This window comes from Nerophis lumbriciformis, linkage group LG36 (assembly GCF_033978685.3).
Source record: "Nerophis lumbriciformis linkage group LG36, RoL_Nlum_v2.1, whole genome shotgun sequence".
Taxonomy (NCBI): Eukaryota; Metazoa; Chordata; class Actinopteri; order Syngnathiformes; family Syngnathidae; genus Nerophis; species Nerophis lumbriciformis.
In genome coordinates this window covers 9,900,050-9,913,409 of record NC_084583.2, presented here as the reverse complement: position 1 = coordinate 9,913,409, position 13,360 = coordinate 9,900,050, and the positions used below count along the sequence as shown (strand labels likewise).

Sequence of the window (13,360 nt, the reverse complement as noted above, 5' to 3'; positions counted from 1 at the left end):
AGTCTAAGACTAGTTGTGACCAATCTAAGTCTAAGACTAGATGTGACCAATCTAAGTCTAAGACTAAATGGAACCAGTCTAAAGTCTAAGACTAAATGTGACTAGTCTAAGTCTAAGACTAGATGTGACCAGTCTAAGTCTAAGACTAAATGTAACCAGTCTAATCTAAGACTAGATGTGACCAATCTAAGTCTAAGATTAGATGTGACCAATCTAAGTCTAAGACTAGTTGTGACCAATCTAAGTCTAAGACTAGATGTGACCAATCTAAGTCTAAGACTAAATGGAACCAGTCTAAAGTCTAAGACTAAATGTGACTAGTCTAAGTCTAAGACTAGATGTGACCAGTCTAAGTCTAAGACTAGATGTGACCAATCTAAGTCTAAGACGAGATGTGACCAATCTAAGTCTACGACTACATGTAACAATCTAAGTCTAAGACTAGATGTAACAATCTAAGTCTAAGACTAGATGTAACAATCTAAGTCTAAGACAAGATGAAACAATCTAAGTCTAAGACTAGATGTGACAATCTAAGTCTAAGACTCAATGTAACAATCTAAGTCTAAGACTAGATGTGACCAATCTAAGTCTAAGACTAAATGTAACCAGTCTAATCTAAGACTAGATGTGACCAATCTAAGTCTAAGATTAGATGTGACCAATCTAAGTCTAAGACTAGTTGTGACCAATCTAAGTCTAAGACTAGATGTGACCAATCTAAGTCTAAGACTAAATGGAACCAGTCTAAAGTCTAAGACTAAATGTGACTAGTCTAAGTCTAAGACTAGATGTGACCAGTCTAAGTCTAAGACTAAATGTAACCAGTCTAATCTAAGACTAGATGTGACCAATCTAAGTCTAAGATTAGATGTGACCAATCTAAGTCTAAGACTAGTTGTGACCAATCTAAGTCTAAGACTAGATGTGACCAATCTAAGTCTAAGACTAAATGGAACCAGTCTAAAGTCTAAGACTAAATGTGACTAGTCTAAGTCTAAGACTAGATGTGACCAGTCTAAGTCTAAGACTAGATGTGACCAATCTAAGTCTAAGACTAGATGTGACCAATCTAAGTCCAAGACTAAATGTAACCAGTCTAAGTCTAAGACTAGATGTGACCAATCTAAGTCCAAGACTAAATGTAACCAGTCTAAGTCTAAGAGTAGATGTGACCAATCTAAGTCTAAGACTAAATGGAACCAGTCTAAAGTCTCACCAGGTGTGAATGATTGATGGGTTCTACATGTAAAAGCGACTTTGGGTACTTAGAAAAGCGCTATATAAATTTCAGTTATTATTATTATTATTATTAATCTAAGTCTAAGACTAGATGTGACCAATCAAAGTCTAAGACTAAATGTAGCCAGTCTAATCTAAGACTAGATGTGACCAATCTATGTCTAAGACTATATGTGAATAATCTACGTCTTAGACTGGATGTGACCAATCTATGTCTAAGAGTAAATGTAACCAATCTAAGTCTTACACTAGATGTGACCAATCTAAGTCTAAGACTCGATGTAACAATCTAAATCTAAGACTCGATGTTACAATCTAAATCTAAGACTCGATGTAACAAATCTAAGTCTAAGACTCGATGTTACAATCTAAATCTAAGACTCGATGTAACAAATATAAGTCTAAGACTAGATGTAACAATCTAAGTCCAAGACTCGATGTGACCAATCACTTTCGCTTATACCTAATGCCATACCCAGACTAGTTGAGCTATGTCATTTGAAAAAGCCTAAACAAGCTCTAGCCCACCTCGATTGTGGCAGTTTGACAATCGCAAACATGTTATGAGTATGACGGGATAAATGATCAGCAACAATTAGCATATTTACAAACGAAGCCTGCCAAAATGGCCACCGGCAATGCATTGTGGGAAATGTAGAAAAATCCAAAGCCCTCTATATCCACACACCACCTGAAGGGTTTCCAATTTTCACTTTCGCTTATACCGACCGGATGGTTCGAAGGGAAACTTTTGTTGTTTTTCATATTTTATATCCTGTATTCCTAGTGTTTGATGATAACAATGTCTATTCTCCTACCAGGATCTGTCCAGCCAGCAGACTTGTTCTCACAATCTTTCCTCTGAAGTCCAACGTCTAAACCAGGAGCTCCAAAAAGCTCAAACTGAACCAAAAAGTGCAACGGACACCCTCAAGCGATCACGGGAGTCGACCACATGCTCTCTGGATGAAAGCGGACCTCATCTCCAGTTGGGAACGAAAAGGGATTGTAATCCAAATTCGGAGCCTTCAAACATGGATGCCTCTCAGTCCCCTGAAGACCACACAAGTCAGGACCTGGTTGTGACCGCCCAGGAGTCCACAGAGAGCCCGCTCAGTCCCAGGTGGTTAGAGCTGGAAAAAGAGGTGTGTAAATGAATTTGAGCATTGAATGGTGTGTGTGTGTGTGTGTGTGTGTGTGTGTGTGTGTGTGTGTGTGTGTGTGTGTGTGTGTGTGTGTGTGTGTGTGTGTGTGTTCTTGTATTTCTACCCTTCTTGAGACATGAAGAAGGAAAAGTATCTTCCATATGAGGAGGTGTGATCAAGTGATGACATAAATCATGGTCCCAATAACATTGCATCTAATAGAGAGCCAAATACTAGAGTCCGTGAACATTGCTCCAAAGTCAGGATTTTTTTTTAGATTTAATGTGCATACAAAAAAAAACATTGACAGGTGCAAAGGCAGCAATATATGATCAAACAAGACGGCAGCTAAAGAAGAAAAAAACAAAAAAATAGAGATCTCATTTGCAACCCCGGTGGTGAAATCCATCAAAATGAGGGTGGTCCCAAAAAGGAGGGTTTTTTCAAATTGATCGTGTGTCGCTTTTAAAAGTGCTCACAAAAAAAACAAAAAAAAAAATTAAAAAAAATAAAGTCAACATATGAAATAACAAGTGTGTGACATTTTTTAAATGCGCCCCCTTTGGCCAAAATTAATTAAAAAAGTAAATAAATATGTATATTGAGACATACTGTAATAACTTGAAGTAAATAATGAAGATTAAAAAACAATTACAAACGAACAAAACAATGTACTAATAGCAGTCTTTTTCTCACAATGTGTCGACCTTTTTCTTATAAAACTGGGACACAATTTCTCGTATTCTTTCTGTTTCTGTAATACTGCAATATTTTCTCGTAGAATTATTACTTTTGAATGCAAAATGGTGACATTTGTCATATAAATTCCTGACTTTTATCACAATATTGCCATTTTTGTTTTTGTAAAATAGTGACATTTTTTGAGTAAAATTATGACTTTTGTCATTTTTTTTGCCGAGTAAGATTCCGATTGTTATTATATGATTGCCAAAATTTTAAAGTTTTCTCATAAAAATTGTGACTTTTGTCCAGTAAAATTACGACTCTGTTCATAAAATTGCCAAAATGTTAAGCTTTAAGCTTTTAAGCGACTGTTATTGAGTAAAATTCCAACTTGTATCATAATATTGCAGAAATGTTCAGTTTTTCTTGTAAAATGTTGACTTGCGTTGAGTAAAATTAGGACTTTTATTATAATACTGCCAAAAGTCTACATTTTTCTTGTGAAATTGTGACCTTCTTCTTGTGAAATTGTGACCTTCTTCTTGTGAATTTCCGATTACTTTTCACAACAAGCTTTTTTATATTTGCATAGTATGTATATATTATTAATGTTGTAAATACACTTCTTTATATATCTAGAAAGGGTGGTCTTAAGAGGGTAACACATACAAGAACGTGTGTGTGTGTGTGAGTGTGTATGTGTGTTTGTGTTCTTGCATTTCTACCCTTCTTGAGACATGAAGAAGGAAAAGTATCTTCCATATAAGGAGGTGTGAACAAGTGATGACATAAATCATGGTCCCAATAACATTGCATCTAATAGAGAGCCAAATACTAGAGTCCGTGAACATTGCTCCAAAGTCAGGATTTTTTGTTGATTTAATGTGCATACAAAAGTAAACATTGACAGGTGCAAAGGCAGCAATATATGATCAAACAAGACGGCAGCTAAAGAAGAAAAAAACAAAAAAATAGAGATCTCATTTGCAACCCCGGTGGTGAAATCCATCAAAATGAGGGTGGTTCCGAAAAGGAGGGATTTTTCAAATTGACCGTGTGTCGCTTTTAAAAGTGCTCACAAAAAAAAAAAATCAAAAAAAAAAAAGAAAAAAAAAAAGCTCTCCCAATGGTCAACATATGAAATAACAAGTGTGTGTAAATTTTTTAAATGCGCCCCCTTTGGCCAAAATTAATTAAAAAAGTAAATAAATATGTATATTGAGACATACTCTAATAACTTGAAGTAAATAATGAAGATTAAAAAACAATTACAAACGAACAAAAAAATTTACTAATAGCAGTCTTTTTCTCACAATGTGTCGACCTTTTTCTTATAAAGCTGGGACACAATTTCTCGTATTCTTTCTGTTTCTGTAATGCTGCAATATTTTCTCGTCAAATTATTACTTTTTAATGCAAAATGGTGACATTTGTCATATACAATTCTGACTTTTATCAAAATAATTTGTAAAATAGTGACATTTTTTGAGTAAAATGATGACTTTTGTCGTCATTTTGCAGAGTAAAATTCCGATTGTTATTATATAATTGCCAAAATTATAAAGTTTTCTTATAAAAATTGTGACTTTTGTCGAGTAAAATTACGACTCTTTTCATAAAATTGCCAAAATTTTAAGCCTTAAGCTTTTAAGCGACTGTTATTGAGTAAAATTCCATAATTATCATAAGATCGCACAAATGTTCAGTTTTTCTTGTAAAATTTTGGCTTGCGTTGAGTAAAATGAGGACTTTTTTTATAATACTGCCAAAATTCAAAGTTTTTCTTGTGAAATTGTGACCTTTTTCTTGTGAAATTGTGACCTTCTTCTTGTGAAATTCCGATTATTTTTCACAACAAGCTTTTTTATATTTGCATAGTATGTATATATTATTAATGTTGTAAATACACTTCTTTATATATCTAGAGACGGTGGTCTCAAGAGGGTAACAAATACAAGAACGTGTGTGTGTGTGTGTGTGTGTGTGTGTGTGTGTGTGTGTGTGTGTGTGTGTGGATCTTATCTGCAGGACGTGTGCGTTGTTTAGGGGAAGGAAATGATCCATATTAGGTGGAAACTCTTTGCCAGAGGGCTTCTCCACTCACAATAGCGCCCACTTGGCGATTGTGAAGCGTTATTTGCAGACGCTTTATCTGGCCATCACTTCCTATAAAGTCACCTCAGCCACTCTTCATCCTCCTTATCTCAGTTTTTTCCCTCTCGCTTTACCTTTTTTTTTTTTTTCCTTTTTTCTGCCCTCCTCTCTGCCAGAGACATTTCTCCCTGACAAAAACTCAGACCATAGAACCTGTGTGGACATCAAGGTCGGGGACTTTGTTGTTGGTGGGAAGAGGATGTACAAACCCCGTTTCCATATGAGTTGGGAAATTGTGTTAGATGTAAATATAAACGGAATACAATGATTTGCAAATTATTTTCAACCCATATTCAGTTGAATGCACTACAAAGACAAGATAGTTGATGTTCAAACTCATAAACTTTTTTTTTTTTTTTTGCAAATAATAATTAACTTAGAATTTTGTGGCTGCAACACGTGCCTAAGTAGTTGGAAAAGGGCATGTTCACCACTGTGTTACATGGCCTTTCCTTTTAACAACACTCAGTAAACATTTGAGAACTGAGGAGACACATTTTTTAAGCTTCTCAGGTGGAATTCTTTCCCATTCTTGCTTGATGTACAGCTTAAGTTGTTCAACAGTCCGGGGGTCTCCGTTGTGGTATTTTAGGCTTCATAATGCGCCACACATTTTCAATGGGAGACAGGTCTGGACTACAGGCAGGCCAGTCTAGTACCCGCACTCTTTTACTATGAAGCCACGTTGATGTAAGATGTGGCTTGGCATTGTCTTGCTGAAATAAGCAGGGGCGTCCATGGTAACGTTGCTTGGATGGCAACATTTGTTGCTCCAAAACCTGTATGTGCTTTTCAGCATTAATGGCGCCTTCACAGATGTGTAAGTTACCCATGTCTTGGGCACTAATACACCCCCATACCATCACAGATGCTGGCTTTTCAACTTTGCGCCTATAACAATCCGGATGTTTCTTTTCCTCTTTGGTCCGGAGGACACGACGTCCACAGTTTCCAAAAACAATTTGAAATTTGGACTCGTCAGACCACAGAACACTTTTCCACTTTGTATCAGTCCATCTTAGATGAGCTCAGGCCCAGCGAAGCCGACAGCGTTTCTGGGTGTTGTTGATAAACGGTTTTCGCCTTGCATAGGAGAGTTTTAACTTGCACTTACAGATGTAGCAACCAATTGTAGTTACTGACAGTGGGTTTCTGAAGAGTTCCTGAGCCCATGTGGTGATATCCTTTACACACTGATGTCGCTTGTTGATGCAGTACAGCCTGAGGGATCGAGGGTCACGGGCTTAGCTGCTTACGTGCAGTGATTTCTCCAGATTTTCTGAACCCTTTGATGATATTACGGACCGTAGATGGTGAAATCTCTAAATTCCTTGCAATAGCTGGTTGAGAAAGGTTTTTCTTAAACTGTTCAACAATTTGCTCACGCATTTGTTGACAAAGTGGTGACCCTCGCCCCATCTTTGTTTGTGAATGACTGAGCATTTCATGGAATCTACTTTTATACCCAATCATGGCACCCACCTGTTCCCAATTAGCCTGCACACCTGTGGGATGTTCCAAATAAGTGTTTGATGAGCATTCCTCAACTTTAGCAGTATTTATTGCCACCTTTCCCAACTTCTTTGTCACGTGTTGCTGGCATCAAATTCTAAAGTTAATGCAAAAAAAATAGTGTTTATCAGTTTGAACATCAAATATGTTGTCTTTGTAGCATATTCAACTGAATATGGGTTGAAAATGATTTGCAAATCACTGTATTCCGTTTATATTTACATCTAACACAATTTCCCAACTCATATGGAAACGGGGTTTGTAGTTCCGGCACGGGTATTAAAGATAAGCAAAGTGATGCAAAAATATTCCAAAATGGAAAAGAGAGCAGGTGCCAAGCTGAGGTTTTTGTGTTTTGCAATTTGGGTTACAAGCGCCACGTTTTTCTTTGCCTTGGGAGCTTTAGCTAAATATGGTTTATTCATTTAGAAAGCCAATTCTACATGTGTCACTCATGCTTTAATTGGATTATTGTGCTGGTGGAAAGACTCCAGTTGTAATTGCATACATTTGGGAAGTGGCATGCATTTATTTGAAAGTTAGGCATGCGGTTGTGTGGAAAAAATAGCTATTATTTTTGCTGGTGATCACACCACATGGTGGCGCCGTAATCAAACCACAAAGTTTGACTTGAAATTTCTCACACAGCCCGATGTGCTACTGTACTTTTGGGGGCGTTGAGCCAGGTTACCATGTGATTTGGTACGGTACGGACAAGTAACATTTCAGCAAGATTGGTTAAAAAACGTGGCCGCCATCCTGCAAAACGTTTTAATTATACAAACCCCAAAACTAGAGAAGTTGTCACGTTGTGTAAATGGTAAATAAAAAGAGAATACAACAAATCCTTTTCAACTTATATTCAATTCGAATAGACTGCAAAGACAAGATATTTCATGTTCACACTGAGAAACTTTGTTATTTTTTGCAAATATTAGCTCATTTGGAATTTGATGCCTGCAACATGTTTAAAAAAAAGCTGGCACAAGTGGCAAAAAAGAGTGAGAAAGTTGAGGAATGCTCATCAAAGACTTATTTGGAACATCCCACAGGTGAACAGGCTAATTGGGAACAGGTGGGTGCCACGGTTGGGTATAAAAGCAGCTTCCATGAAATGCTCAGTCATTCACAAACAAGGACGGGGGCGAGGGTCACCACTTTGTCCACAAACGCCTGAGAAAATTGTTTAAGAACAACATTTCCCAAGCAGCTATTGCAAGGAATTTAGGGATTTCCCCATCTACGCTCCATAATATCATCAAAAGGTTCAGAGAATCTGAAAAAATCACTGCACGTAAGCTACGATATTACGCACCTTGGATCCCTCAGGCGGTACTGCATCAAAAAGCCACGTCGGTGTGTAAAGGATATCACCACATGGGCTCAGGAACACTTCAGAAAACCACTGTCAGTAACCACAGTTGGTCGCTATCAATCAATCAATCAATCAATCTTTATTTATATAGCCCTAAATCACAAGTGTCTCAAAGGGCTGCACAAGCCACAACGACATCCTCGGTACAAAGCCCACATAAGGGCAAGGAAAAACTCACCCCAGTGGGACGTCGATGTGAATGACTATGAGAAACCTTGGAGAGGACCGCATATGTGGGTAACCCCCCCCCTCTAGGGGAGACCGAAAGCAATGGATGTTGAGTGGGTCTGACATAATATTGTGAGAGTCCAGTCCATAGTGGATCCAACATAATAGTAAGAGTCCAGTCCATAGTGGGGCCAGCAGGACACCATCCCGAGCGGAGACGGGTCAGCAGCGCAGAGATGTTCCCAGCCGATGCACAGGCGAGCGATCCACCTCGGGTCCCGACTCTGGACAGCCAGCACTTCATCCATGGCCACCGGACCTGTGCCCCCCCCCCCCCTCAAGGAAAAGGGGAGCAGAGGAGAAAAGAAAAGAAACGGCAGATCAACTGGTCTAACAGGGGGGCTATTTAAAGGCTAGAGTATACAAATGAGTTTTAAGATGGGACTTAAATGCTTCTACTGAGGTAGCATCTCTAATTGTTACCGGGAGGGCATTCCATAGTACTGGAGCCCGAATAGAAAACGCTCTATAGCCCGCAGACTTTTTTTGGGGCTCTGGGAATCACTAATAAGCCGGAGTTCTTTGAACGCAGATTTCGGACGACAAGATAGGACGGAGCTAGACCGTGTAGTATTTTATACGTAAGTAGTAAAACCTTAAAGTCGCATCTTAAGTGCACAGGAAGCCAGTGCAGGTGAGCCAGTATAGGCGTAATATGATCAAACTTTCTTGTTCTTGTCAAAAGTCTAGCAGCCGCATTTTGTACCAACTGTAATTTTTTAATGCTAGACATAGGGAGACCCGAAAATAATACGTTACAGTAGTCGAGACGAGACGTAACGAACGCATGAATAATGATCTCAGCGTCGCTAGTGGATAAAATAGAACGAATTTTAGCGATATTACGGAGATGAAAGAAGGCCGTTTTAGTAACACTCTTAATGTGTGATTCAAAGGAGAGAGTTGGGTCGAAGATAATACCCAGATTCTTTACTGATTCGCCTTGTGTAATTGTTTGGTTGTCAAATGTTAAGGTGGTATTATTAAATAAATGTCGGTGTTTAGCAGGACCGATAATCAGCATTTCCGTTTTCTTGGCGTTGAGTTGCAAGAAGTTAGCGGACATCCATTGTTTAATTTCATTAAGACACGCCTCCAGCTGACTACAATCCGGCGTGTTGGTCAGCTTTAGGGGCATGTAGAGTTGGGTGTCATCAGCATAACAATGAAAGCTAACACCGTATTTGCGTATGATGTCGCCTAGCGGCAGCATGTAAATACTAAAGAGTGCAGGGCCAAGAACCGATCCCTGAGGAACTCCGCACGTTACCTTAACATAGTCCGAGGTCACATTATTATGGGAGACGCATTGCATCCTGTCAGTAAGATAAGAGTTAAACCACGACAAAGCTAAGTCTGACATACCAATACGTGTTTTGATACGCTCTAATAGAATATTATGATCGACGGTATCGAAAGCAGCGCTAAGATCAAGAAGCAGCAACATAGATGACGCATCAGAATCCATCGTTAGCAGTAGATCATTAGTCATTTTTGCGAGGGCTGTCTCCGTAGAGTGATTTGCTCTGAAACCGGATTGAAAAGGTTCACAGAGATTGTTAGACACTAAGTGTTCATTTAGCTGCTGTGCGACAATTTTTTCGAGGATTTTCGAAATAAAGGGAAGGTGGGACACCGGTCGGTAGTTTACCATGAGGTCAGGATCAAGGTTAGGTCTTTTGAGCAGAGGATGAATAACCGCTTTCTTGAATGCTAGGGGAACAGTGCCAGAGGAAAGTGATAAGTTTATAATATTTAGCACTGATGGACCTAATAATACAAAAAGCTCCTTGATAAGTTTCCCAGGAAGTGGGTCAAGTAAACATGTTGTTTGTTTTATCCCGCTTACACGCTGTAATAGTTCCTCTAATGTTATTTCATCAAAAAGAGAGAGACTATTTTGTATTGCAGTATCCGTCGTAGATACAGTTGTATCTGTGTTCATAGAACCCAGTTGTAGCTGGGATGCGTTGTCTTAAATCTCCTTTCTAATGAGTTCAATTTTCTTATTAAAGAAATTAATAAAGTCATCTGCCGAGTGGGTGGAGCTATTGGGAGGAGTCCTTTGTTGGGTTAGCGATGCTACTGTACTAAACAAAAATTTAGGGTCGTTTTTGTTGAGGCGGATGAGATTTGAGTAATATTTAGCTTTAGCTAAGGTAAGCATGCGTTTATACGATATTAAACTATCACTCCATGCTTGATGGAAAACCTCAAGCTTGGTCGCGCGCCATTTGCGTTCCAACTTTCTACATGATAATTTATGAGCTCTGGTTTCTTCTGTAAAACATGGGGTGCGCCTTTTAGGGGCCCTTTTTTGTTTTAGCGGTGCTATACTATCAATGGTTTTGCGCAGGGCATCTTCAAAGTTGTTAGTGAGGTTATCAATAGAGCCGACATAATTTGGGAATGGTGCCATTACCGAAGGCAGTAGGTCAGCAAGAGTCATCGTTGTGGCAGCATTAATGTTGCGGCTGCTATAGCAGTTATTATTATTATTAGTTTGTTGACAATGAGTCAGAACTTCGAATTTTAAAAGGTAATGATCGGACATTACTTTAGTATACGGGAGTACCATAACTTTGGAGGTGGTGACACCCCTGACCAGCACTAGATCTATCGTATTGCCGTTGCGATGCGTAGGTTCATTTATTATTTGTGTAAGACCACAGCTATTAATTATAGTCTGGAGCGCCACGCACTGAGGGTCCGATGGGGTATTCATATGGATATTAAAGTCCCCCATTATGATTATATTGTCTGCGTGCGTCACTAGATCAGCAACGAACTCTGAGAATTCATTAATAAATTCCGAGTAGGGCCCTGGGGGGCGGTAGATAACAGCCATATCGAGAGGCAGCGGTGTGACAGACCTCATAGTAAGCACCTCAAACGATTTGTATTTATTATTTAAGTTAGGGGTAAGGTTAAAGTTTTCATTGCATATTAGTGCGACCCCCCCACCCCTTTTAAGGGGACGGGCAATATGCGCATTCGTATAGTTAGGAGGAGATGCCTCATTTAGCGCAAAAAATTTGTCTGGTTTGAGCCAGGTTTCGCTAAGACCAATGACGTTAAGATTGTTGTCTCTAATGACCTCATTAACTAATAGCGTTTTGGGAGACAATGATCTTATGTTTAAAAAGCCCATACTATAAGTATTGGGCTGTTTTGACGAGTTTTTGTTTAAATTATCCGTAGTAGAAATATTAATAATGTTGCGTTTATTATACATAGTGCACTTTAAATAGTTTCGACCATATCTAGGAAATGATACGACGGGAATTTTCAGATTGTTTGCTTGATGCTGCGATCGACTGAACGCATCATGATTTGCCACCTCAGTAGAATGCATATCTACCCCGGACACATTCACAGCAGAAAACACATTATGTGAGTTGTGTGTTATTCTAAGAAAATTGCTATGCGTACAGGAATTATCCAGCCTGGTGCTGGCTAGTTCTAGCTTAACTGACTCCTCACCCGGACTAGCAAGCTCTGTAATTGCCTGTGACCGGGCTTGCTCTAGTGTAGTTAGTCAAATGTGACTTAAACAGTAGTCTATGTTCTTAGACAGGATGATGGCGCCTTCCTGGTTAGGGTGAAGGCCGTCCCTCATCAGCAAGCCTGGTTTGCCCCAGAAAGAGGGCCAATTATCAATAAACGTTAGTCCCTGTTGTCTACAGAAGCTAGCCAGCCACTTGTTAAGCGAGACTAATCTGCTATATCTCTCATCATTGCCTCTCGCAGGCAGGGGGCCAGAGACAATTACTCGATGCCTGGACATCTTTCTAGCGAGATCACACGTCCTGGCTATGTTTCTCTTTGTAATCTCGCTACATCTGTAAGTGCAAGTTAGAACTCTACTATGCAAAGCCAAAGCCATTTATCAACAACACCCAGAAACCCTTCGCTAAGATGGACTGATGCAAAGTGGAAAAGTGTTCTGTGGTCTGACGAGTCCACATTTCAAATCGGTTTTTTTTGGAAACTGTGGACGTGGTGTCCTCTGGACCAATGAGGAAAAGAACCATCCGGATTGTTCTAGGCGCAAAGTGTAAAAGGCAGCATGTGTGATGGTATGGGGGTGAATTAGTGCCATGGGTAACTTACACATCTGTGAAGGCACCTTTAATGCTGAAAGGTACATACAGCTTTTGGAGCAACATGTGTTGTAATCGTGGACGCCCCTGCTTATTTCAGCAAGACGATGCCATTGAAAATGTGTGGTGCAAGATGAAGGCTAAAATATCAGAAGGGAGACTGTTGAACAACTTAAGCTGAGCGAGAATGGGAAATAATTCCACTTCAAAAATGTGTCTCCTCAGTTCCCAAACCTTTACTGAGTGTTGTTAAAAGGAAAGGCCATGTAACACAGTGGTAAAAATGCCTTTTTTTGCAATGTGTTGCTGCCATTAAATTCTAAGTTCATGATTATTTGCAAAAAATAAAATAAAATAAAAATATCTTGTCTTTGCAATTGAATATGAGTTGAAAAGGATTTGCAAATCATTGTATTCTCTTTTTATTCACCATTTACACAACGTGACAACGTCACTGCTTTTAGGCTTTTGTAAAAGTTGAGGATGTCATGCTTTCCAAAGCATTTTGACCACAAAAGGTCTGTCATTGTTCCCACAAGTCTACATGTATTTGGCAGGGAAATGGTGATTAAATATTTACCTTCTCTCTCTATCTCTCTCTTTCCCCCCCACTTGCATCACACCTGTGTCAGAGAGCCGTGGCGCAGGCAGGACAGGAGGCTTTGTTGTCCCGCCTGTGCCAGTCCCAGGAGGCCTGCCAGCACCTGAGGGAGCAGCTGGAGGCGCTGCGTCGACACTCGCTCAGCCTGCAGGACTCGTGCACCCGCCTGCAGACGCTCAACACTCAGCTACAGGTGACACCACACGGGGACACGGTCGGCATAAGTGACACAACACGGGTGACACCACACGGGGACACGGTCTGATACAGGCGTGGTCACAATGAGCACAAAGCAGACAGGTGCTTGTAGGACACG

At 39.7% G+C, this 13,360-nt stretch overlaps 1 protein-coding gene across 3 annotated transcripts in view; it reads left to right on the top strand.

Moving 5' to 3' along the window:
• The window catches only part of ccdc88b (coiled-coil domain containing 88B), a 231,135-nt gene that overhangs the window by 144,197 nt on the left and 73,578 nt on the right, over nt 1-13,360 (top strand). For all 3 annotated transcript variants that reach the window (XM_061930450.2, XM_061930449.2, XM_072912467.1), the window contains 2 exons: nt 2,064-2,387; nt 13,076-13,237. In XM_061930450.2, the coding sequence (XP_061786434.1) occupies nt 2,064-2,387; nt 13,076-13,237 (486 nt within the window). The remainder of the gene's footprint in view (nt 1-2,063; nt 2,388-13,075; nt 13,238-13,360) is intronic.